This window comes from Serinus canaria, chromosome 2, assembly GCF_022539315.1.
Source record: "Serinus canaria isolate serCan28SL12 chromosome 2, serCan2020, whole genome shotgun sequence".
Classification (NCBI taxonomy): Eukaryota; Metazoa; Chordata; class Aves; order Passeriformes; family Fringillidae; genus Serinus; species Serinus canaria.
In genome coordinates this window covers 47280891-47308480 of record NC_066315.1, presented here as the reverse complement: position 1 = coordinate 47308480, position 27590 = coordinate 47280891, and the positions used below count along the sequence as shown (strand labels likewise).

The window sequence follows — 27590 nt, the reverse complement described above, 5'->3', positions numbered from 1 at the left end:
CTTGCATCCCATGTTTCTGCTGGCTGCAGGAGCCCATGTGCTCACCACTCATGTGCCCAGAAGTCACCACACAGGTCAGCTTTTCTATACTAACACCACCTCTTGCACTTTATACCTTTTCCTTTATGAGGAGAACTTCTCAGGCAATGAACAAACACAGATTGGTTTCTACAAGGGATAATAGTCCAACTGGCCTAAATAAAAATGTTCCCTTGAATGTCATCCAGTTCCTGTTCTTAACACCTTTCTGTGGACTTATTTCATAATTCAAAAATTAATGTTTTTTAACACTCACTTGAGAGTTTAAGACAGCCTACCACACATCCACTGCTGAAATTTGCTCTTGCACTGACCACATTGTGTTATTTTGCTGCCATATCTGTCACAAAAAAACTCTCTCTTCTTCATATTTGATGAGCTGCTGCACATGAACAATCTGGCCTCCCACTACAAAATTCAGCTAGCTATGTCCAAGGCTTCACATTATCAAGTGGAATTCTGGGATACATGTACAGAATAGAATCCTTCCTTAAACAGTGTGGAATCCATCTTTTCTTCAGCCTACAAATTAGAATCTCAAATTGCATAGATGACATTATGAAAAAAGCAGGAAAGGTTTTACTTTTTATTTTAAATGAATAAAATAAATCTCAATACATAGTTTAGAAATATTTAAAAGACATCAGAAAAGAAAATGAGATTTAAAAGCAAGTACAAAAGGGGCAGTATGAAAACAGTATAAGGTAACAGAATTTAGTGTTTCAAGTGTGAATATATAACAGCAATAGCAATCTTAAGTTTTCCACTACTGCATTCCTAGTGAAGTAATGATCTGGAATTTCAATACGCTCAGTGAAAAGCCATAAAACCTGCAAGTTTTAACAGAGAAATGTTGCCATTTTCATGATGGGTCTGAAGTACTGCTTTTATATGCTTTCTGGACATGTATATCAAGGGGAGGAAGACCCATTGTTTCAGCCAGAGGAGTATTAGTTGGTACACAGCAGCTTTGTAAAGTTTTATTATTAAACAAAACAAAAAAAGGGCACTTTTACTACCTATTAACTTATTCCTGATTCTCAAATGGAGAATTCTAGCTTGTAAAAACCATAAGTCCCAGGAAATACTGACATATACAGCCCTAAACCTAAATGTTTCTGTCTGATTATTTTTTATATAACAGTCCTAACAAAAATATTCAAGACCTTCCATTTCTATCAAAGTGCAATATACTTAATTCCATACCTGCAAATCACATAGTGTACATGCCATGCACTTATCCACACTAGTTTGTATAAGAAATTGCAAAAGTAGTATGAATATGTTGTGCATGTTTTGTTCTGACCACAAGGATGCTGGACAAGCAGAATTATCTATACTGTATGTTGTAGAATCAAAATGGACTAGTAACTTCCATGCCTGATCATTACAAAAGAACCCCAACAAATGCTACAACATTAAATCTTGTGCTTCAGCAGCATTCTTGTTAAGAGTATTTTGAACATTGTTTCTTTCAGGGAGCTGAATTATCTGAAAAGCTTGTCTTTCACTAGCTAGTGCCCCCTTCCTGCCCTGAAGTGTGATTTCCTGCAATAATTTAGTTGCTTAAAAAAGGAGAATGCACCTAGCTAGAAGACTTCCAAAAAAGGAGTTATATAAATATTTAGCACATTGAGAAACAGCTAATTGCATCCTACCATGCTCAGAACTAGGAAGTAAGAAGGTTTTAAATTTTTTTAAGTGAAATGAAAATACTGCATAACATAGTCCTGTATAATGTTAAATACTCTCTCAAACTTAAAGCATAAGTGACCCAGAGGACTTCCCAGATTTTAATTTAAACTCTTTTCTTGTGTAGTTCCCTTCCCGAGTTTAAAGCTTTCCAGAAGGTTTGTAGCAGGCATCAGGCTGCCACATGCGAAGGTCAATGAGGACTTGGTTGAGCTTTTGCATCCAAAGGTTACGCTCTTCTTTAGTATCAGCAGACAGCCAGTTCCTAGAAGGCAAGGAACCCTATGGATTATTCTCCACCACCAGTTATTTATTGTGACAAATGTCAAGCTGATCAACCACAGAAGCCCAAACAGTAGGGCTAAAAATTAAGTCAAACATTCCACCATCCTGCTACCAAGCCACCTGGCATTTCCACTTCTAGAAAGCAGTTAGGACTAAAAGTGAAAAAAATAGTTCAAGTGCCACCCAAAACCTCAGCATTTAAAATGATCTTTGCATCCTTATGACAACATTGTAAAGCTCCTACATTACTACAACTATCACATGAGGTAAAATACCCTCCCACAACTTCTATGATTTCATGCACTCACTTTGTAACACAGAGCGTGTCTCTGCATTGGCTGACAAGAGTCTCTCGGTCATCTTCTCTCTGAGGTCGGACAGTTATTAGTTCAAAAGTGTTGGGACGGGCACAGAACTCCCTGTTGGCAGGTTCAATCTGATGATTCGTGCAGTTAGCCAAGTTTATCCGGCCCAAAGGATGCTGCAAGTGAAATCAGTTCACCAGTCAAGAGCACTGCAATCAAGAGTAATTCTGAGCAATATATCTGTTGACAACTTTGATGGTATTAAGTGAACACACCTTCTCTCAGTGAGTTACTCCATTCAAAAAGGTGTTATATGCACAGCTGTAAGAAATTTATTTAAAAAAACATCCCATCATTTAAAGTCATCATGGACTAATACTGATATTTCTGGGTGTCATCTATCTCTGTACGATGGAACAGATACAGTAGGGGTGAGGGGATGCATTTAGTAAGTTTAATATTTTTGTAGATCACCAAAATACAGCTGACTCTTCCTCTGAAAAATAGTGAAACAACTCTAGAAGATTTTCCAGAACAGAATCTGCAAAACAAACCAAAGCTTCTTGCTTGCAGACAAAAGCAAAAGAGGAACCTTCTTCTTGCTTAACTTTTTTTTTTTTTTCCCACTCTCTTGTCTTACAGTAGGCAGAGATTTTTCCCTCTCTCCTGGCAAGGAAAGAAAGTACATTGATATATTTTGGCAATGTCAACTATCAGCATATGGTGTTCCTCTGTTAGCAGGGAAGGAACTAAACTCAGGCATCTGGATTGGCATAGAAGTCCCAAAAGGACCAGAGTTTGCCACGGAGTTTAGGAAAGAAAATGCTCTGCCACTAAACATGAAAGTGTTTAATGGTAAATAACTTCAGTGAATCAGAAAAACCCTCTTGAAAGCAGTCTTTAAAAGAACCTGGAAACAATTTAGTACACTGCAGCAACACACTAAGGAGAAAAGAAGGTTCACCTCAGTGACAGATGAACCTCTGATTTGTCTCATTAGCCCAAAAAGAATTTAGTTTTCTGCAAAAACCATTTAAGAAGCACCAGTTCCAGCTACAATGTAGAGCTGCAAGAAGACAAAGACTTCAAATAAGACAGTTATTCAATATACAAGGATTGCCCACTCTAATTTTTTACCATATTAAGTGTTAGTCATCATTTTGCCTAAAACTTAAGGCAACTAGATACAGTCTGCTTATTAAGCTGTACAAGTCCAATCAATTTCAATTCAATAATTAGTGATTTGATGAGCACAATAGAATGCCTTAAGACTAAAGGGGAAATTAAATATGGATCTTCCATCACTTTTCTCCCTTTCCTACTAGACAGGGAAGTCAGTTTCTAAGTTTGCCGTGATTTAGGTAAGCTTTATGAAGAAAAGTCCCCTCCATTCTCCAAGGAAGCTTGAAGAACTTGAATTCCATGCTTTACCAGTCTAAAGCCTAAGCATTAACAATGTCCTTAAACACTGAACAACTATTTGTGTAAGGCACTACAGAACTGTAGGCTTAAGTTTTACAAAACAGAATTACCTTTCGTTTTTCATCATCTGGGTATGTCCAATAGGAGATACAATTTCCAGACAGCACACACCAGCGCCTATGCCACGCTCCAAATCCACTGACATCTTCAAACATAGTCTTAAAAACAAAAATTAAATGTAACTTGAGCTTGGTCTGTATTTGACTATTTTTCTACCAGAATAGTTCTCTAAGTGCAACTCTTCATAGCACTAAATGAAAGAGAAGGAAAAAAAAATACTGAGAGAGACAGTGTATTTATTTTCCAGATGGCACAAAAAATTAGCTCACACTATCATTCTCAGGTTTGCAGCCTTTTGCTAAAAGGCACCTATCATTGCTGTTTAAAATGACAAGATTTTCATGTTGATGGTGACAAGCATTGCTATTATTTTAAGGTAAAGAACAGTTATTTCTTGATTATACAGTATAAATAGTTCCTAAAATATGTTCAAAAACCAATTTATTATTATTAGATATTTGAATAATTTTTGACTTTAAAATCAGGATTAAAAAACCTGCAGCTATTCAAGAGGCCACACTCAAGAACGTTTAGTAAGTTCAAAGGAAATTAGAAATTGATTTTTAAATGTTTGTGTTGGCAGTTCTTTTATTGGGTGATGTATTTCATCCATTTCAAGCCTCATTTCCTTAGAACTGGAATGGAGAGTTTAGTATCTGACTTCTATTCCTGATGCCTCTTGAACTTATACAGAACTTCTTTCCCAATTAAGGTGTGTATTGTGATTCTCACTCTTCACAATTCAGATTCTAATTTTCAATGGTGCAGGGAGTTACTATGAACAAATCCAGTATGCATGTACATCATTCTTCAGGTTTTACATATTGTATAGTAGAAGCAAATATGGACTTTCTCAAATTAGTACACAGAAACATGGGACAGCAAATACCATCAGCATGTGAAATGTTTGCATCTAATGAAATCTGTTCGACTTCAATTAAGTAAAGGGAAAGGAGACAGAAAGCAGTGTTTGAAATGAGTCTAAAGAAATCGTGATTTCTGGAAACACCAAAATAACAGCAAATGTTAATGTTTCATTTTCATAGCACATTTACTGCCATCTTGTGGACATTTCAACAGTTCCAGCTCCTAGGCCCAAGTATCAGCTACATTTTCTAGGTCCAGTTTTAGAGAGAATGGCACAAGATTTTTCTCAAGTAAAATACTGTTGTTTCTTTGTCATTTAGAAAAGCTGTGAACACAGTGGAAAAAGACCCAATCTTTTGTTTTTATTAGACACACACAAAAAGAGTCCTGTAAAATTTTCTGCCATTGAAATTAAAATCTTACCTAACATGACAGATTTTAGCAAGAGAAGGCTAACTGAAGTTCAAAATAACAAATACCCAGGTGTTTAGAAGAGAGATACACAAACTCTTAAAAGGTAGCCTTAACTTAGACATGTTTAGAAGAGAAACTAAAAACCATTTGCGGTCTGGTACAGAGGTTTAAAAAAAAAAAAAAAAATCAAGGTAGTTACAAGCTTCAAACACAGGTGTGACATTTAAAAATTGCTATATTTAATAGGACCTGTAATTTCCATGGCAGGAATTGAAAGTGAATACAGTAAACACCTTACCAAGAACCCTTTCTCCTCCACCAAAGAGTCCACTTGGCATTTCAACTTCAGATATATATGACCTTCCAAAGGCGACAAAAAGGGAACCTGCAAAATGTGAAATAATCATTTAATTTTGACACCTCTCAATTAAGTCTTACCAGTTCAAGCAAGCCACCTGCACCAAGACATTAGCACTGTCTTGTTCTTAGGACCTTCAGCCAGAAAGAAGCAGTCAGCCAGACTCCAGCAAAAGAGTAACAATCACTTTTGGTTTCAAGTTCATTTAGAAGCTTTCCAAGAATTATTTATTAGTTTGCTCATCAGGATATATATTTATATATGAACATGCACTCTAGCTATGAAAACAGGTTCTTCAAGCATGGTTAGAAACAACAGAAGGCATCAGTCCACACCTTTCAAGCTTCTGCCTCAGTTTGACACCAAGTTGTTTGGAAAATACTAAAGTGAGCTTAAACAGGAATGGTACTTGGATACCATAAGCATTTTTGGCATGATGTAGTAGTGCCTACTCAGATAAATCTTTGTATAAAAAAAGAGCTAGAAAGGGGAAAAGTAATGAAAGCAATTCTCAACTAGTACTCAAGGTGTTAAAGACATGTGTTAAGTAATTTCAAACATTAAAGGTTCTCAGTCCTATTTTTGCCACTGGAAAAAAAAAATAATAGCTTCATTACTGTACCAGAGGTCAGTTACACAGTCATTTGATAGTCAAGAGTTTTGAGGAAGAGCATGCAAAGGTCTGTCTTTGAGCTTTCCCCAATCCCTCCACACATAATGCCTCATTACCTTAACTACTCCCATGAAATCGCATCCCTTCTTTTTTTTTCCCCTCCCTCACAAGGAAACCGAGGCAAACTGCTAATCCAACAAGCAAATGATGACCTGCACAGCATTCCACACACTGTATTTTATTGCTAATCTGAATAAGCAACGCTGCTAAGAATCTTTAAAAGAAATTGACAAAAAAATCAGAAACACACATCTTTTGTATTACTAGAAAAGCCAGGAAGGACAATGCTGCAGCCAAATAAAAATAAAGAACTGTTTGCCAGGCAATAGGCACAGGCACCTGTACACAGTAACAAAATAGCTTTCAGAACTATGGAATCAGCATCATTCAAATGGAACTCAATTTTGCTAGTAGTTAAGATGAACAGGAATAACCCTCAGTAGTTAAAAGTGCTCATCTGTGGGCCTCAGTGAGTCCTGTAGAACACCAAAATAGGTGTTGTGGTTAGAAACTGATCACCTTTGAATTGCAGATATCATGCAGCTTCCTCCCAGACATAAGACATACATGCACAAGCAGGTGATCAAATCATTTTCATATGTCAGATCTACTGAACGAACACAGCATTAATGGCTTGCTCCTGTACTCAACAGGAATAGTATAGCACAGAAAAATTCTAAGCATTAGGTAGGAGTCTCCATGACCACTTAAGCAAAACATAGTAAAACACTTCCACGTAAAAAACATTAAAAAATCCAGGGCTGATGCAACTTATCAGCAAAGACAACTCAAACCCCACATGCTACACCAAGGAATGATGGCATATAACTCTAATAAAGCACAGTAAAACCCATTTCTGAATGAGGGCCTCAAGAATATTTGGCCATTCCCCACTTTGGGTTTGTGGACTATGCATTTCCTTTAAGCTTTACGTGAGAAGAGAAGAATCCAATTTAGGAAGTTTACCAGTGATGAACAGTGTGAGAGGCAAAGCAAAGAGGTTGTATAACAAACACAACACAGTTTTGCAGAGCCTACAACACCATTACTAATTACTAAAGCAGGTCTCAAAACATCCTCTTGTACACATAATGAGAAAATCTTGAGTTCTAGTTAACAATATATCTCTTTAATAGTTAAAGGTGATGGAAAGAAAGCACTTTGACAAATATCCAGCTAGATTAAAAGAAAACTAAAGCCCATGACTATGCTATCTTGCATCCTGGTGTGGTCACTCAGGTATTTGCCATAGGAACAAAGCATACTGTCACAGAAGATTATCTGTAAAGGGTCTCAAGAGAACTCAAGCATTTGAAAAACTGGTTTCTTAGGAGACTTTTGATTAAAAATAGAAGATGATAGGCACTAAAAATATCACTGGCTTAATTTTGAGAGGAAATATGAAAATTCATCTAAAACACTTTCTTCTGCCGGACTCGAATAAACTATTAACTAGATAAAAGTATTTTCATACGTTAAAGACAATTTCTGTTAAGGATATCAATTCACATAATTTTTAAAGCCAAAACATGCACCAAGCAAAACATTTTAATTACACATTTGTGTACAAATAAGGACCTCATTTATTTGACATGTTTAGTATTTTCAAAATTTTTGCTTAAAATGCCAAATGTCTTGCTTTGTCTTGTCAGAAAAAGGTTAGAATAAGAAGCAAGATTACTTAGGTTCTGCGAGATTCTAATTTTCTTCAGCAGCAACAAGTTGAGTTAAACCAACATTTAGTCTGCCAGACATTTTCTCTGGTTCTCTTATCAGCACAGCAGCTGATTCTGTTCTGTGTAGTTCATCAAGAAGCTGGCTCAAATTTCCTGACTAGAAATCTTTAAGAAAGACAGTAATTTGTTCTGAAGCAAGAAACACGCTCCTCTAATTATCTAGGAAGACAAGAGAAACATGCTAGTTAAGGAACAACCCTAGACAACCTAAAAAACTGAGTTCCAGCAGCACGCTTATTATTGTGAAAGACAAGGGGTAGAATTCTGCAAGTCTTAAAGGCTTCTAACATCTTGTGTTTAGTTAGTAAATCTTTGTAAGCACTTTCTCAGAAAAATTTTTTAAAAAAGCTGCAATCACGGCCAGACAGAAATAAGCAACATGCACTAGAAAGCATTTTCCTATTTTAAGTTAGAAACTAAAGGATCATAGCAACCTTGTCCTGGAACATATAGCCCAAGAGTTCTTTTTCCTCCCCTTCAAAATTTATCTAGGGAAAAAAGAAACATGCTCAATGCAATTAGTGTAAAGTTATGGTCTAGAAGAAAAAAGGACACAGTTATACATGAGTATATTTTGGTCCTTAATAGCCTGCATTTTAACGGTACATAGGTAAAAGAGAGAAATGACACTCAAAAAAAACCACTGTGGCATCAGTTTGTTCCATATTAGAAATACATGATGCAAACAGCTGCTTGGTACAGCCACAGGCCAAGTCAAAACTGAAATTTTACTGTAGGTAGTAATTTAACAAAAAAACCCAAACAAATCATGAATGAGAATTCCCCATTTTGCCAGATAACTGTAAGACTGCATCTGCAAAAAATTAACCAAGTTATAGTTTCCCCAGAATTCTCTTTAAACATTGTGCCTTTGCTATATTTCACTAGGCCAGTCCAGTGTCCTGTCATACAATGCAAACCAGTGAAGTCCAGACCTAAACTGCTGAACATTATGCAAAAGCTGATTCTATTATCTCCAAGAACAAGAGGTTTCCAATAAGGAAGCTACACACAAAGATTTCTACATATAGTTCTGGTTAAGAGAGCAACATTTTGTTGAAGAACCAAAGCTGCTACTTCTTAAATTCACATACTCAGTAACAACAGTGCAATTTAACCATTGTTATGTCATCTACAAAAAGTAAAACTCCTAAAATGCAAGCTGGGATTATTGAGACATTTTGTTTTAAGGCTTATACACAAACACAACTAGTTCTTGTTTTCTCATTTCTTATCAGAAGCTGTAATTGCAGTAATACTATCATCACCATAGAACTTGATTAGCAAAAAAAAAAAAAAAACGAAAATTATTCTTATGCTGCTGTTGGGTAGCTAAAGCTGTGATTTAGTACTACCATAAACTGTAGTAACATTTGAATTAATTTAAACTAGCTTAGGATAGCTGCTGGCAAAAACACCTATTAAAATAGGTTTTATGTATTAGATATTACAAGGTTAGAGATTGCAAGGAATGTAAGAATGTATTTTTTAAACTTCTCATAGCAAAAGCCAATAAACATTCTGTTAGACAAGGAACTAATGGGATGAAAGTCAATAAGAGGGACAAAAGTCGATAAGAGGTCTCAAAAAAAACTTAAGGTATTTTGCTTCCACAAATTTAATTGGGATATGAAAGGAAAAACTCATGCTCCTAAATATATTCAAATGGCACTTTTTAGGTCAATAAGGTGCAGAAAATTTCAAATACTTCATTATCATTAAAACACACTTTAAAAAACCTTCTTTAGTGACAACTGCAAAACTAGGAGCAACAAATGAAGACCACATATAGAAACGCCAATTGCATACATCAATTTTTCATCAGTGAAATCAAGTTAGTAATCAAATTCCTTCATTATCTTTGCCCAACCATATCCTATACTGAGCTACAGAAATGAAAGAGCAGCTGGCATAGTAGTGAAAGTCTCCCTGTTTATCTCAAAACACAATTTCATATGAATTGAATGTAAAGTAAAAACTACACAAAAATTATTTAACATCTATATGAATAACCTATCTAGAAACCATTATATATATTTCATTTCTAGGATGGCACTTCCACCTGAAAAGTAAACCCAGACTCTTATTTTTCTAGTAGCATGCAATTACCTTTGGATTAGCAACCAATAATTTCTATTACCTTGTCCAGTGCAAATTTGGTATTTCCCACAGAAGACAGCGATAACTTGTGGGATCCAACAAGGATGAAGTTTGTACTGCGTATGGCATTTGGGCCACCTGGACTAGCCATGGCTGTGGAGAAAAGTTAAAGTGAAGTCATACCAAAACACACAACCAGGATGCTGCTAGGCTTAAAAGAAAAGTACTTTATTTGCACTACTGCATGCATGCCCTGCTCAGTACTCCAAGAGAAGTGCTCTTTGCAGGGCAGCCCAGCCCAGCAGCACATTCAGAGACAATCTTGACACACACCATTCCTCCTCAGCAGATCTCTTCTTTCAGAAACAAGGTTTGAAAACATCCACAAAGCATTTTAAGTCTCAGGGAGATGGAGAGCATACTGGGGCACACCACAAAGCACACATGCCCTGCAGTAGGAATGTGACTTTTCTATCTCTTAACCTCTTCTCAAGTGACACACTGCAATCTTCCAGAACCTGTATGCCTTTCCTTTGCACTTATATCAGGAGAAACAGACAGGAGAAACAGACACTGTAGCTCAGGAATTTTACTAGTAGCAGCAGCATGATACACATTCCAGATTTAGATCATGAGCTACTGTTACAGAAATTTCTGCTAAAGCTAGCTCATGTATCACATACTGTAGTCAGATAAGTGTATAATGTTTTTATATACTTAGAAAAACACTTAGAGGTGCTGCTTTGCTCTGTCAAGAGTCAAAAATATATAAACAAGTTTATACATGTTTTTATATATAAATATATAATACAAAACACTACACACAAGCAATATTTTAGGATCTGTTCATATTTTCAAATTATTCTGTTATTACTTCATTGACAGCAGACTCTAGTTCTCTACTTTTAAAATCATTAAATAAGTTTGAATTCATACTTTCAGGAAAAAAAAGTGTAAACCATGGGTATCTGATACCACATTTTAGTTCTGATTTTGTAAAGATATCTTCTGTGGAACATAACGGTAACATAATAAGCACAGGGCCAGTTTCTGGGCTGGAAAATTTAGTGTTCATTACTCACAAATTGTCATCTGTTACAAGTGTTATTTATTGATATAGTAGTTTTGACAGCAAGTGTAGATTATTCATCCTGGCATAAGATGTTTAGACTCTACTTACCTGGAGTAAGAAGGTTGCTTTTCTAGAAAGAGAGAGATATAAAAGCTTAGTGAAAAAGTACTTCTGACAGTTTCTACTAAAGACAAATCCAAGGTAAAAAGAAATTAGATTTTAAGTACTTTTAAAGAGCCAATCAAATAGAAAAAAAATCAAAAAGACAGTCCAAATAGATGCATATTTCCAGTATTATATATGTAACAGAGCTGTTTCTTGAGCTGATTGAAAAATTTGGCAGAAAACTGGACAATTTATGGAGCCTTACATAAGGAACAGAAAGAATCTATTATGGGCACAGCCTTAATCTGTGAGAACATTCCCTTTGGAAGGGGACATAGTCAGATCTTGTTACAATATTACATTCATGCTTACCGAGGTAATAGATGTTAATAATCTCTTTGGAGTAATAACCTACAAAAGAAGACAAGAAGATAAATGCATTTACTACTGAACTTGTCCAGCACATTTGCAGGAGAACTAGACAGTGAAACTACAAAGGCTTATCTCAAATTTTGAATGGGTACTCATTACTATGAGTAAGTCTTTGGTTTTCTGCTTTAACTTTCCTGCATTAATTATTTCTTTGCTGTGTAGCATTTCTTCCACTGAGATATATTACGTCCAGTCAAAACCAATCTTAGTAGGCCTTTTTTCCTATGTAATGGGATTTCAAAGTTACATTTGCTAAACTACAGGTAAGAGTTAACAATAAAAGTAAGGATATGTTCAATATACTGCTGTTATACGTCATTATTTTCAAATTAAAATCTCAAAGTTTAAGTGAGACTATAGTAAACACAAACTGGAGTTATGTACTCTTATTGAGGTTGAAAGTCAAAGTAGCTTGTCAAAAAGCAGATATAGGATGCCACTGGCAAACCTATAACCTCATATCAGCAACTTACCCACAGTAGCATGAAATCATTCAGTTTTAAGTAAAAATTCCTTTAAACTACAGCATAGGAGAAGTGAACCCTGGTACTTGAAATTTTTATTAGAAAATAGGTGGAAGCTTTTACTGGGCCAAATCAAAGAACAAAGAAATTTCCTATTTCTGCTTGCAGACACGGGACTTAAGTACTCATTCCAGCTGTTTTGAAAGACACTCAAGTTTCCTGGTTTTACCAAGTGACAGATATCATGTCAAGGAGGAAATCAGACCTGAAGCCATTAATTCACTGTGTGCTCTATTAGAATGAAAAGAAGAAAAGCACACACACCCCCAAAAGCAATCCAAAATAAACAAACCACCACAAAAAAAAAAACCCAAACCACCTCCAAAAAGGCTTGTTTAGGGTTACATATCTTCACATATCCTTAAAGAAGCACAAACACTTGATATGCACACACTTATTAAAACAATGTTTGCTTTAAAAAGTAAGCATCTAGTGCTTATACTTAATACTGGGTATAAAGAGGAGTTGTTAGTTGATCAAGAAAACTTTAAAGACAAACCAAACTCCAGGGTAGGGCATATCGACTGGCATAATTTAACTGAAGTGGAGAAAAAAGGCAATAAACCACTATTGGAGGCCCCGCACCTAACAAAAAATTGTCTGCAAAGCATAGCATTTTGTAGAACTAGTAAGACTTCTTCCCCACCAATATATTTCAGACTCAACCAAGTGCTGCAGGTCCAATCTACTAATTGCTGTAGGTCTCCATAATCCATCTGTCATGGCAGATGTTCCAAGAAGGCAGTAAAAGCGAGCAACAGATTGTGTAAGACTATCAGTCAGTTTTGCTAGTACACCTTCTGTTGAAACATTACATTACTGATTTTCAGGTTTCATTTACCTTAGATTTATTTGTCTTTTTCCTTTTATCAGTGCTTGTACCTTCTTTTCTCTGCACCTGTAAGGCAAAAAGGTATTGAGAAAGTACAGCACATCATTCTCCCTTACACCTCCTCTTCACAGGAACTGATACATACCCAACTGTAAACTTCGATATTTATTTCAAAGTCATTTGACACATCATGCCTAAAGGGAAGAAGAAAAAACAAGTTAAACAAACTGAAGCAAAAAGGGTTTTGTTTTTGTTTGTGGCAGAGTTTTAGGGTTTTTTGTTTGTTTGTTTTTGTTAGTTTTGTTGGGTTTTAAATTAGTCTTTACTTCTTCCCTCCTTTTGCTCCTTATAACTGTCCAAGGAGCAAGAAGATTTTAGTGTATTACTATTTAAAAATACTTTCTGGAACTCAGAAAAGAGGAGGGGAGATAATGTACAAGAGGCAGATAATGTGCATCCACCATTTCTCAGATTGCACCCTCCCCTGTCACAGATTGGGTTTTTCGAGTAAATAGCTTTAAGTGAAAATCTAAGTACAGCTGAACTTCAAAAACTGAGTTTGTTTATTTATTTTGAAGACTTACTAGCAAACAGCCATTTGAACTCACAATGCCTTTTTATCTGACATGTGAGAGTTGAATTTATAGTTATAAGAGCACTATTTTCCCAGATACCAAAACCAAATAGCTATATAAAATGTTAGCTGCTGAAAAAGAGAAAAACACATCTCAGGCACAGTAATCCGTCTGTCATTGCAGGTGTTCCAGGAGAGAACAAAAGGCAGAAAATGCCTTTGAGAAAGAGAGAATATAGCTGATGGATGGCTGAATAAGTCTAGGTTGCTCTTTTGAAAGAAGTGCCTTCCAGCTATTTTTTGAAGAAGGAAATAGCTACACCACAAAATCTCTCCACACTTTGTTGCAGAACATGACATTCTTATAACTAAGACTACAAATGTTTTTATGCATGCTCCACCAGAGTTAAAACTGGTTCAAGAGTTTCTTTATACTTACATAGTAAATGTCGTAGTAAAAGTAAGAGCATCTCCATTCAGGGAACTGGCAGTACTTGCTAATGGAGTTGCAACCATGTTTTCTGCTCCAGATCTCAGTATTATTACATAGTAGTAATTTCCTGCTTCTGTAAGTACACATCAGATGGTTTGGTTAGCCAGAGGACTCCAAGTACCTAAAAAAATCCTCAAGTACTGCATTGCTATTAAGCACAACTCTGTTTCACCCTTCTTAAAACATTTAGTTACATTTGAGACTTGCTTATAAACTTAATCTTAAAACAATTTTATTTTCTTTATGCTGTGTCTACTAGTAAAATTGTCTCCACAGGATCCACAGCAACTGCTTTACTGCCTGGGGCATCTCAGGCCAGACCTACACTAACCAGTGTATGAAAGGGGAAAGGAACTTCCAGTCAGATCAGCAGATAATCTTAGTTATTTTACTTATTACTTATTTATTTTACTTAGGTCTGCCAGTTTAACCACACATCAGCTTTCACTGAAACATTGAAAAGTCAGTCAGAAGGAGATGAACTGAAGACAACAGCTAAATTTTCATTACCTCTAGATTTCTGAGAACATCAAAGCAGAAGACAAAAAAACCAAAACCCAAGGAGAATGAACCAGAAATACATGTTGGGAGAATGAGGAAGGAAGAGAAAAGAAATAAAGCTTTTGTTTGCTAGTTTTACCTGGCTTTTGAGCTGTACCACATACAAAATCTGCTTTTAGAGGTAGACGCATTTCTGAAATGGAAACAGATCCCCTGGAGGGAGCAAATTCAGCGGATGTAGAAGCAGCTTTATTTCTTTTATTATGTGGTCCCTCACTCTTCAGTTTATTCAATTCTTCCAATAAAGCAGTTCTCTTCTCAGCTGCACAAAGAAATTAATTACAGTTCTACAGAAGAAAAATTACTGAACAAATTTTTCTGCCTTAAGTATGTAAAATACAACTTATATTTCCATTACACTGTAAAATGATTAATATTTAAGGGTCAAAAAAGATACAAAAATGTCCAGGGCGACAATGTCCTCTTGCCTATAAAATGATCTGAGACAGAACAGATACTATCCTGTTTTCTCCAGAGGAACTATTAATAAATGGCCACAAGGTAACACAATAAATGCTTGAGGAAGAAATTATGATCCTTGTCAAAATGTTCATTACAAAGAACTGAACTTGAGTCAAAAAACCTACTTGAAAAGAGGAGAAGTCTCTCTGCCTCTGCTTCTTCTTGTGACCCTTTTCCATGTTCCTCATCAAAACAGCAGTTCAGAGCTTGACTGGCTTGATAAATCACTGTCTGTTGCCTGTTGATCTCATTGTTCAGTTCCTAGAGAAAACAAATAGTAAAAATAATTATCAAGAAGAGAGATCTAGTGCTGCGTTCAAAGAAGGAAATGTCTCTAGATGAGCCTTTTTGGGGAGCAAGGCTTCAAAAGAAAATCAGATCCTTTAGACAGCAAACTACAAAAGACTTGCAGTTAACTGTTGCTTCAGCAAAAGAACATTGCAGCACAACTTTTGATCTCAGAGGTATGATGGGGAGTGAAAGACAGCAATATTGTACGTTCCATATCCTGTCTAGTCTTCCCTTCACCAGGGGCAGCAGCACTAACCATAAATTCAGCAATAGAGATGAACAAAGCACTAGAAAAGACCAGAATATTACCTACTGAAAGTACGTAGTTACAAATTCTGCCTAATTTAAAGGCAGTGCTAAGACATAGATTCTCCGTCTCCTTCTCAAAATAATGGCTTGTTCTCTCAAGACTTCATCTATAACATGATTTCTTTAAGAGACGCATTAGCTGTTCAAATTATGCATCATCATTCCCTACCATTAGATATTTATGCAAAATAGAAATAACCTAACAACCTTATTTTGCAGATTTAAGCAGTATGTTAATGCCCTGGACATTCATAGGGGCAATTAAATTTGGAAACAGTAGATTAGAAAAAGGATTTTAAGAAGCATATTAGGTACCTGCATTTTCTTTTTGATGTTGATTTGATCAGATGGGCCATTTCTTCTCATTTCTAGTCTGGAAGCCACATCTTCTTTGCGAACAATTATTTGCTTTATTGAAGGACGATCTGTTTCCTTAAATCTTTGGGATCTGTATGCATCAACACTTTCAAAGAAGGAAACCCCACAAAATGTTTACCAGGTGTGCCAAGCTCTTTTTAATATATACATAGGCATGTAATATACATTGAAGTTTTCCAACTTGCCTAAATGGCATTAAAGAAAGCATTCTAACAACTGATTTTAAATTTAAGCAACATAAAAGACTACAAAATCTTTGATAAAGGCTGAGATCTTGCAAAGAAAACTTAATTTGTAGTTTGAATAGTATGCATCATTAGTAGAGTTTAAAAAGCCAGTCTTTTAACTTGAACACTTACAGAATCAGGGGTGGGGAGTTGTGTTTATTACCTGTAAGGAAGATTGCGCTCTTCCAACATAGAGCCAATACTGTCTCCAGATTCTGCCCTGGGAACTCTGGTCCTTTGGAACTTCTCAGACTTCAGACTGACATCACTGATACTGCTACCTTCCCCAGTTGACTTAGAAGGGGAACCAAAGGCCTAAGGAAAAGAAAACATCATATTACAGCTATCTGTTCACATAATAATATTGTTTTCTTTCTCCTTTACTTGTTTTACATATAAACAGGAAATTTGCTTAATACTATTTAACAGATGATATTTTATAAGTATGGACATAGAGCAAGTTTATTTATTTAAGGACACTAACAGATTATTGAACTCAATGAGATGCCACCTTCAGCTTCCAAATCAGTGCAGTTACATAATTACTTCTCTTCAGATTTTTCATCAGCGGTCACTCCACTGTATGCATGTATGCCATTGCAAGTCCAGTACTAGTAACAAGTTTAATTTAGCAGACCACTTCTTTAGCAGGGCATCCAATATGCTACACTATTTCAGAGAAAAATAACTTTGCCTCATTATGCTTTCATTAGCAAAATACCATTTGTAACTTCTTTATTTGCCCACGTATCCTAATATTACAAAATATCACAGCTCACAAGCCATTTGGACATCTCTGTGTGATAAAAAAGCCCTTCCCCACCCTCCCTGAATTCTCACCTCTGAACCAACAGATTCCACTAGAGGTGTTAACAGAGACATTGATGAAATGTTCAGTGACTCTTCCTGCTCATCCTCATCACTTTCACCTTCCAGGCTCATGCTCATTTCTTTCTTCAGCTTTTCTATGTCTGGACCATCCTCTTGAAGAATTTCAAAAATCTCATTTATCACTTTTGAGCTATTCATCTCATCATCCACACGCATTTTGCCTTCGTATACTTCATCTGAAGGGTGACATTTTTGAATATATTAGTAGCATCAAGGCTCTCAATAAACAAGCAAGCTTGATTAAAAAGCACTTTTTGCAGTTGGGCGTATAAAACCTGAAAGTACACTTACATGGCTATTTTAATATACTACTTGTACATATACTGCATAATCAATGCAGAAAGGGAATACATAGATGCACATTTTAGACAAATTTTAACCTTTTAGTTCAAATACATTTGAAACTTAACTGCAAGTCAAACAGTAGGGCAGTTATTTCCATCCTTTTCCAATGAGCCTTTAATATGAGCTTTTTAATATTCCTTGAAGACTTGAATGTCAAGAGAGAAGGGTTATGTATGATAGCTGAAGTTTCCTACTTTGTTTCATATAAATCTCATTACAAAACACATGGGGATCAGCAAACGTTTTCATTTGAATTAATTGTTCAGACTTGAAGGTTATTAACGCTGTCCTAGACAAGGGGCCATAGAGAGCTAAGTCATTTATATAAGTCTACTCAATACAAACCTTTTGGTTTTTCATCAAGTTGTTCGAGTTTTGAGACAAACATTGCTTTTACAGGGCTCTTTGACTCAGCAGTCTTCAGAGGACTGGGTTTATCTGTCTCTTCACATTTAGAAGTATCTAAGGGATTTACAAAGAAAAGTAGTATTATGTGGAGCCTTTATTTTAGTTATTGAATTTTAGAAGTCTTATTAACAAAAAGACCACCAGATTAAATATTCCAGTTAGCCACATGTCAAAAAAAGAACATTAGAATACCCTCCACAACCTGTACGTCTAGACTTCTATATTATAATCAGAATACTGACACTACAAGAAACAATGCTGAAACCATAGAGTGCAGACACTCAAGAGCAAAAAGGGAAAATTTTAAAAAGACAAACAAAAAAATTCACTAAACAAACCACTGCATGCAAACCCAATTTTTCTAGAAGGACATTTGATACATCTTTCAAGTGAACAATCTACGAAGAGCGTTAACTAAGTTCACACTTTTCACAGAGAGTTGAAGATTCTTCTGCTCAGTAAGCGCCACAAAGGAATTGTGAGGTGCTCCTGGCATCCTTTCAGGTGTCCTACCATAAGAATTAATATCACAGAGGGATACTGACAAGGGAAGAGTTCCCTCCCAATAGCATCTTGTGGAAATTTGGTTACTCAGGTACAGGATAGACTAAATAGGTAACTGACAATTCTCATTCACTTCCCTGCCTTTAACCTCCATGAAAGTTTGAAACAAAGGTACATCAACTGAAAAAAAAAAAAAAGACAGTCTTGCCTTGCCATCCTTCCAAGTGGTATAGGAGTGCAGAGTACTACTATCATATAAGAAGATTTAGATAAGATAACCAGTAACCAAAGGAGAGGTCCAGTTCCACACATCAGTGTTACTGGCCTCTTTCTCTGCTCATGAATATCAAGTGCAGTGCTCCTGTCCAGCACTAGTCACAGGTAAACTGTGGCAGTTCTCACCTGAAGACTCCACGCTGGGAGACTTTGCTGGCTTGTCACCTGCTGATGTGTCTTCTGATGATCTAAGAGCAGAGGCTTCCAAACTAGGAGGATGTTTTGGACTGTCCTGAGATTGGCTTTCCTGGCAAGAATAAAACCAGAATGAATTAAGGAGGTAATGTTAAAAGCAACTAAAACACTAACAGAAAAAAATACTTTTTAACATCTGCTAGGAAAAAGAGGCTGCCTCTCCAGTACCCTATTTATTTATCCAAAATATTTAACTGAAGGGGTAAATATTAAATATTAAATGTTTGCATGAGGAGCTCTTTTGCTTTTGCAGTTATAGAACATAAAACCCCCTACACTTATCATTAAAAAGTAAATAAATCAATTGGCTCAAAGCAATATCACTTGTCTTAGTTAATTCTACAGGAGGTAAATAAACTAATAATTTGTTAACAATTATACAAGTCACTAGACAAGTGGTCTTGCCAGTCCAAGCACTCCCAAAGCATAGGTTTTTATCCCTTATATACATTTCCACATCTAACACTGTATTCAGAATATGTTAAAGCATTTCAAAGTATCATATTTTCATTGATGAGGTAACACATTACCATTTTAGCTTCTGGAAGCTTCCTCTTTGAACTGTCACTTTTCTCCGCACTCCACAGATTGCCCCTATCAAATCTGCCACGAAGGCATGCAAGTTCCCGTTCACGTTCCTAAACAAATGAAGGGAAACGGGAGAAAAGCTTAAGGTGTCACAACATTTCAGATGTCTCAGGTAGGGGCAGAACAGTAATAACCTTCCCCAAGCTTATAAGCTAGCTATGAACGTAACAAGTCATACCTGTTTAAGCTGAAGTGCTAAACTGGCAGTAGAGGAATTTTCATTTTGTTTGAGAAGCCTCTCCTGGATTGTCCTTGTATTTGGGGTAACAGTGGGTGTTCTGCACCCTGGAGTATTCGTAGCAGGGCTGCGTGCACTACGCTCCTGACAGCGCTCCCCAAAGCGTTCCAGGAAGGGCTTAATTCCAGATCCCCCTACAAGAACAATTGTTTTGTTTTGAAAGAAACTCTCAAAATTAAAGAAATCACTGCAATTTTGTATCCTGGTGAAGGTTCCCAGTAAAGCAATTAAGCTGCCTCCTTTACAGCTCTTACTCCATTACACTTTTTACAAACTGAACCTGAAATGCAAATCATAACAGTAATGTTAATAAAACAGAACATCAAAGCAAGTAGATGTCTCTCTTTTACTACAGTCCATATGTAATACATCAGTTATTTGAACTGGTTTGCCTTTTCCAAATTTCCTCTTCAACCAGCCCCACTTACATCATTCACAGAAATTAGCATTCTAGTGCATGAGGGGGATATGTTGTTTGGCATCCACCCTGCTTGACTGAGCTTATCTGTTACTGTCAGCATATCTAAAACTTGCTTTTCTAGCCATCATTTTTAAGAGTTCAAGCTATTAGTCCAGGTTCCTGACACAACACGCCATTGAATTTAAAACTGAGGATGTTCACTTGTTTTGACATCAATGCTATCACTGAAAATAAAGACATCGCAAAGGTAGAGCACCTATGTGGCAACAAGCTTCGATTTCTTCTAAATATGCAGGCTTTTAACATTATATCAAATGGATACATACAGTACCAAACAGTCTGAAATAAATTTTGAATAATCTCAATTAACATGTTAGGCTGCTTTTGCTCTTAAGAGTTACTAAAAACATGTCTAAGAAAAAATCCCCTGCAAAATACAGAAGCTGTATAACTTAAAACCATTATCACAGAACTCATTAGCATTTTATTCAAGTTACAGCTGGAAATAGGTATTATCTGGTATGGTACCTTAAATTCTTAACTAGTATGTTGTTTTCAACACAGCACATTGAATGAATATTTACTGAAGCCAAATAACAGCCTACCTGGTGTTGTGGGTTTACCCTTAGGTTCAAGTTGCACATGTGTTCCTTTGACTGGCTCTGCTTTGGACTGAACTGGTTGAGGTAAAGCTGACTTCGCTGTTTGTGTACACTCTTCAGTCTTCCGAGGACTGCAGGGATTCTCTGCTGGCCGTTGCTGTACTTCAGATTCTTTAGAACAGGGAGCAGTGGCTCTTGAAGATAGCGTTAAAAAATTGTTTGGATCCTTAACAGGGGAAAAAGAAAAAAATAAAAGATGAGACTTATGTTCTTAGACACTCAAGAGGAAAAAGAATGAAAGCACTCTGCATAGCACACTATCACCTAATACACCTGTTCCTTCAACAAAAGAAAAAGCCAAGAACAAGTGCTAAGCTTTTAGTACTTTTTTTTTAATCCAGTATTCAAATTGTTTCAGCATTTGATTCCAGATGCCCTTGCCAGCTATTTCAAATATTATCCCACATTTCCCTAAACAAGAATGCACATGGTAGATATTGTCATGGCAGAAATTGCATAAATTAATCAATAAGTGTCTGATACTACTTATTTCATCATTCTGATTGAGTCTTCGTACAGCAATAACATTCACAATTTCAGTCAATCAACTACATGAACTTACAGTGAAACCCAGTATCTCTGTAACAAGCCCCCCTTCTGATGGTCAAGAGCAGCAATCAAGTATATTGCCATCAACAAAACACATAAGTACTCTCATCTTTAGGTTCCAATAAAAGGAATTCTAAGCTGTTTCAGATCTCCTATTAAAAAAAGGGCACGTGGGATTGCAATAAAGCGAAAGTTGTAAATAGACTAAGACTACTCACACTAAATCTTAAAATTCAGATTAAACAGTTATGTGCTAACATTTGTCCGCCCCAATACAATACTCAAATCAATTTTTAATCAGCAACTAAATCAGACACTCACCGCTCTCTTTGAGTTTGCTGGTTTATTAATAGAAGCCTCAACAAGCCTTTGAGAACAGGATGCAGCTTCCTGCTTTACACTGCTACTATTGATTCTAGCAGATGCTCCACTTGTAGTGGACAATTTGGATAAACAAGTAGTGCCAGGCTGTTCTTGTGCATTGTTTTGCTTTGCAGATGGATGACTTAGGTCATCTTCCCAGGAACCAATTGTAGCAGCAAGGTTAGCTAAACGGCCTCTTCTCCCAATAGGGGTTTCGCTTGCCAGGGCATTGGATGTCTGCTTAGGTGGAGAAACACACAGATCTTTTGACTGGAGAGGAGACAGAGGAACACATTCAGAGGGATCTAGAAAAAAAAGAAAACACATTTATTTTGCTAATAAATTATACTGAGATATAGTTGTATCTTTTGCATTATACTATATATTGAGTTTATCAACAAATAGATGTTCCAGCCATCAACAGAATCAAGCAACTAGCCCTAGAGGCATTGAGACTAATCAAATTAAAAAAATATAAGCAAACAGTTTACTAATTTTATGTCAGTGTTGTGAGGAGCAAGGCATGAGAGTAGTAAAAAACCAGAAGTTTAAAATTAAGGTGTAGATAACAGCTTCGGTATTTTAGGCCTGCCCTAGAATTGGCTTAGAATTCTTTTAAAAAACATTAAACTTCCCACACACAACATTATCTTCTTCTTTGCATAACCATCAATGCAAACACTGAGAGTCACCAATGGTGCTTAGCAAGTGAAACATACCTTCACTATCCCAGCAGCGCCGCTGCTCCGCCAACTTCTGCATACGTGTTTTGACTGAAAGGGCCGCAGGAGTTTCTGACTTGGTGTTTTGTTTCACTTTCTCAAGAGGCTGAACCAATGAAGCTCTGTTAGAAGCAGTTTCATGTGATTCTGAAGTCACCTGAGGAGAATCATGGCTTGTGGAACTTGAAGGAACTGGCTGTACATTCTCTGAACTAGAAGCCTGAGTCTCCATATCATTAGGGCAGAGTCTTTTTGATGGTGATGGCTTTGTATCTGGTTTTACTAGATAGGTCAGAGATTCAAACAAATTAGTATTCAAACAATCTAAAATACTTTCCAACAACACGTAACTGTAGTACAAATAAAGCTATGACTTATGAATACCCTGATATGCTTCCCAAAAAGATGCACTTCCCAAATCTACCAAGCACAAGGCACTCTCTTTGGCATTACGCAATTGTTTCTAAAGAGCTTGCTAAGGACTTGGCACATCTGCTCTCAGGTCCAGCTAAACACAAGCTAGTCTTAGTGGCCAAGTAACTGCATCCATGACTGTTTAGTGCAAGATAAATGCTCAGTGTTTTCACTTTCCCTTTGGAAAAAAAAGATGAGACTGGTATCAAAACAATCTTTATTAAACATGCCACTAAATACCTTCATCACTGGGAAGAGTTGCCTGGTTACCAGTTTCTGCCAAAGGCTCTCTGGCCCTCTTGGTCTGCATTGTGGGTCTCGCCCCCATCTTCGGCCGCTCTGCCATTTTCCTCTGCAGGTTCTCTCGCCTGGCACGGGTTCTTTCAAGGAGTTTCTGAGTGGTCAATAAGTCATGTGTTACCAGACATTGCAGTGTGTTAATGGGTAACAGCTCAGAGTAAAAGATGATGGAATACTGTTTAGCATAGGTAGGCAGCAGGTTCCAAATTTCAGTCATTAAATCAACTACTGTCTCCAACTAGCTTGGCACTGAAAGAAAATCAGGCTAAAGAGACACAAGCAACGGCAAAATTAAAGAATAGGGGCTCCTATAGACCCGAACATCATCAGAAATGTTTGAAAGTAATTTTTTTTTTTTTAATCCTGAATCATCACTTGATCTGTCAAGTCTTGCTAGCAGGGTTTTCTGTCACATTGCTAAAGCATCTGGTCAAGTCACCTGACTGGCACTAGCCCTCTAACAAAATAAACAACATTGAAATGATTGTCAAGAGGTCATAAAAAAGTTCAACAAATAAAAGCATGGCTGTCAATATTTTTAAAAAAATTGCTATTACACCTTCTAAATCAAAATGTGAATTTCTTTGCCTCAAACTTAAATTTTAAAAATAGACTGATACTATACCTAGCTAAATTATGGTAAATACCTGTTTAAGATATCTCTATACAAAAAACATATAAAGAGATACCAATTAAGCTATATAACATTCTTTTTCATTTCCTACCCGTTGGAAATTTGAGTACCCTGATTATAATCCATATAAAATAGCTGTTTTAGTAAATGTTCCACACTAATACAAGGTGATTCCTTAAAGTACTCAGGTTTAAAAGGTTTGTTTTAAATATAGCACTTGTAAGTCATCACTCAATTTGATCACATCTGAAGGATACTTAATGACTCTTTTGATCTAGGTTTTAAGGTTGAGACAAGAAATTGTGCAATTGAACTAATGGCCTTTAAAGGGAAGCATATAAACTGCACTTGTTTGGTGGTACATAAATTATTGTGAGAACTGTGCCAGCCATTATCTGTCTTGTTACACAGCAATTAAATACACATTTGACATTTTTAACTGTCTAAGGCTGAAGTCTTAAACAATGTTCTATTGTAGGGCAACACAGGACAAATAGAATGTCAATCTCAACAGTTTTTTTGTGAAAACAAATCTCAGCATTGCTAATTTTCACAGAAGAGGGGGAATTGGAAAAAAATCCCAAGCCCAAAAATGAAATGCCACGAATGCCTTCAATGCAGGTTCCATGCTAGTTGTGTTCACAAGGCAACATTCCTTAGTTCCAAAATGCAAAGAGAGGGATACAAAGTGCATATAGTACCCACATTAAAAAAAATCCTAAAGGCAATTTAAACTAACAGCTCTTCTTGCAAAAAGTTGAATATGTCTTACAACAGTATTCCTACAGTTCTATTCAAATAGAGGCACATTCCTTTCTGTTTTGTTAGCTGAGCAAAATAGAGTTTCAGTTGTTACATATGAGATGTCACTTCCCAAGAATGCACGCCTCTGTTGTTCAGCTCCAGCTCCTATTGGCTTCTTGCATCTCAAATTTTCCATTCAACTGCCATAATTCCAACGGTGCTGTTACACACGATGAGTAAGCCACACTCCACAACTTGAGGCTTACTTTCCAAGTTCATCAACAGGGTATTTTCTACAAGGACATTCTCCAATTGTTCTGATGACAAAGTTTCAGAGTAGCATAGAAGTTTAAAATCCTAGAATACACTGAGTTGGAATGGACCCACTAGAAGCCCAGCTCCTGACCCTGTAAAGAACAGCCCCAAGAATCACATGGTGTGCCTGGGACCATTACCTATTTCATTACATCAAGAAATCTGAGGACAAAGTGGATTACTGTGCACAAAATCACTTTCTAAAAATCAGAAAAAAACCTTCCCACTTCAAATGTTAATAGACAACTTTAGTTTTTCAAAAGTACATTTTAAAGTACATTTTAGAGAAGATACTTAGGCTCATATATAATCATACATGATTATATTCTTGAACAAGAATTTGTTCAACTACCCTGCTTGACTTGCAGAATTGAGCAAAGGGAGCAACTGAAGGAAAAGTTAACGTCAAACCTCACATTTGCAAATCTTCCCCAAACAACTGCATCGCTTATTTCTATTTGCTTATCCTCCATGCTAGGAAATCATCCTTGCTTCTATGAATGGTAAAAACTATCTCAAAGTACAAAACCTAAACTATTTCTAAAATCCCATAGTAACAAACATAAACCCTTTTGTGCAAGAAAGTTGAGTTTATATAAAATCAGCTATGAATGGAGAGTCAGAAAAGTATGTTCATTGTGATTCTGAGAAAGTACCCCCTGTACCATCTCCTCAGTGCAATCTGTACTAACAATTTGGTTGAGATCCAGAAGGTTATCAGGTTTTTTTTGCAAGATTAACCAAAACAAATATTATTTCAGAACTGTTTTGAAAGCATTCCACTGAATCTTACACCAAGATTTATTTGAGCTTAAATTCATTGAAGCACAGACAAAATTTGGTACTGCAAAGTGATCAGCAGACAATTAACAATATGCTTCTTCCACTTAAGGCTCAAATTATTAGGTTTTAAATAACCAACACTTAGAGTGCCTCACCAGGTCCCTGCAGAGTATGGTAATGTGTAGACAAAGATTATTTGAAAACAGTTAACCTAAAGAAAGATTATATTAAAAGAAAAAAAACCAGCAACACAAATCACAGAACATAAATACTTAAAAATATGTGGTAAAATTTCTTTTCACAGAACTTTGGGAAAAGTTACTAAGCTTCAATACTAGGACACTATTAATGGTCAGAAATTTACACAACAGTGGAATGTCTTCCACAGCAGAAACATTCTTGATAAGGTGACTTTTTATGCACTCTGCAATACCGGCAAACACTTGAACGAAGTTTACTCTGGGGAGTGGCCTCACAGTTGGTCATTTTCAAAGCATTTCGAAGTCAGCTATGTACAAGAAGGGCGTGTACAGGTTGGAACATCTCCCAGAATGCAAAACCATTTTAAATTTGATTCAGTAGTCCGGACTTGAAGTTTATTTAAGATGAGCTGGATCATGTCACTCACTACCAATTAAGGAAGGAGGTTTTAGATGTTTACTCTTAGCAAGGCTTTACATGGGGATAGGGTAGGACTGCCTTGGCATTACAAATTAAAATCTGTTCAGATCAATACCTTACGTTCATTTTTTTAAAATCAGATCTGTGCAGTCACTTGTTCTGGGCACTCAAATTACCTAAAGAATGTCAGTTTGATAAACAGATTGTTTACAAGGGGAGGAGAGAGTATTTCATCAGTGTATGGGATTAGAATTTTTTTTCAAGTAGTTCAGGTTTTATTTACACAGGCTGTGGACTGAAGGCCCTTTTTACTATGATATTTCTCAAAGGAGTCCCAAGACAGCTCTAAAACTGACATGAAATCAGAGTACAGCAGAGCATCTTTAAGAAACTTTCAACCTTCATACAGACACAAGGTGGCCAATTCCTCATTTTACTACAATTTTGCTTCTGTAAAACTTAAGCACGCAGCCAATTCACTTTAACAACCCCTTTTTAAAAGAAAAAAACAAAAACAAAAAAACTGTGCCTGCCAAAGAAAGCGTCCAATCGCAAGCAGCAATCGTGCCAAATAGTATGCATTTTTTATCAGATGGTCTCCTCTTGTGACAGATTTATGATCCTTTACGTATGATTTATGACCTTTACGTATGGCAGGCACAGAGTATGAACAGCGTTCCGGTCTGCTACCGGGTCCCTTCCGTCCCCACTGGGAATCTTATCTGCCAGACGCGCATGAAAGGCAAACTCCCGCCTTGGGAAAGGGCCTCTCCTCCGCAAACCCTTGCGCCTATCACCCGTGGACTGTCCTCTCCCGGCAAGATCTGACACGGCCCGGGCGGCTCCAGGAGCGGAGGCAGCGGCAGGAGCAAGGATCCAGGGGCGGGGCAGCGAGCGTCTCCCCGCTGCAGAGCAAGAGGGTCGCTGCAAGCCCGCAAACCCCCCAGCGAGCGGGACGAGGGTGGCTGACAGGGCTCAGCCAGGAGCAACTATCCTGACCCGAGAGCGCGGCGCAAGGAGCAGCTCCTTCCCTTCGGACACCAACCGGCCCCTTCCCTGCCCCGTGTCCCCCCGGTCCCCGACACTGACAACTCGCCGCCTCCCTGGCTGCGCCCCCTCCCCAGCTGACGACCTGAAGCAGGTCGGGCCCGGCCGAGCCCTCACCTCGGTGAACGGGTCCATCGCTGTGCCGGTGCCCGCGCAGAGTCCGCTCTGCCAAGGCCGCCCGCGAGCGGCCGAACCTCCACCCCAACCGCTGCCGGGATTTGAATTTCAGCGCCCGCCGCGCGCAGGCACCACGGGAAGAGGGGGCGGAGCCCGCACGCGAGCACTGATTGACAGGAGCG

The 27590-nt window shown here is 37.2% G+C and overlaps 1 protein-coding gene across 2 annotated transcripts; it reads right to left on the bottom strand.

The window, feature by feature from the left end:
- Positions 1-611: 611 nt before the first annotated feature.
- ANLN (anillin, actin binding protein) lies at positions 612-27550 on the bottom strand. 2 transcript variants are annotated; one of them, XM_018920697.3, is made up of 25 exons: positions 27409-27550; positions 23088-23241; positions 22431-22715; positions 21670-22016; positions 20743-20965; positions 19657-19850; positions 19421-19528; positions 18822-18942; positions 17853-17969; positions 17112-17338; positions 16435-16586; positions 15982-16129; positions 15192-15327; positions 14684-14866; positions 13990-14116; positions 13122-13170; positions 12986-13042; positions 11561-11599; positions 11192-11213; positions 10052-10164; positions 8346-8399; positions 5443-5529; positions 3854-3961; positions 2325-2497; positions 612-1996 (listed from the first exon to the last, which is right to left on the bottom strand). In XM_018920697.3, the coding sequence occupies exons 1-25, from the start codon at positions 27424-27426 to the stop codon at positions 1873-1875; spliced, it is 3366 nt and encodes a 1121-aa protein (XP_018776242.2). In that variant the 5' UTR covers positions 27427-27550; the 3' UTR covers positions 612-1872. The 2 variants fall into 2 exon arrangements, with proteins under 2 accessions (XP_018776242.2, XP_009094164.2); XM_009095916.4 differs by lacking the exon at positions 8346-8399 and having other exon boundaries at positions 27409-27522.
- Positions 27551-27590: the final 40 nt, after the last annotated feature.

What these genes read in the sequence shown, in the direction of transcription:
- ANLN (XM_018920697.3), bottom strand. An exon ending in GGGTAAACCCACAACACCAG is followed by an intron (nt 19,851 to 20,742) that starts GTAGGCTGTTAT and finishes TTGTTCTTGTAG; the next exon opens with GGGGATCTGGAATTAAGCCC. An exon ending in AGCTTCCAGAAGCTAAAATG is followed by an intron (nt 18,943 to 19,420) that starts GTAATGTGTTAC and finishes TATTCTTGCCAG; the next exon opens with GAAAGCCAATCTCAGGACAG.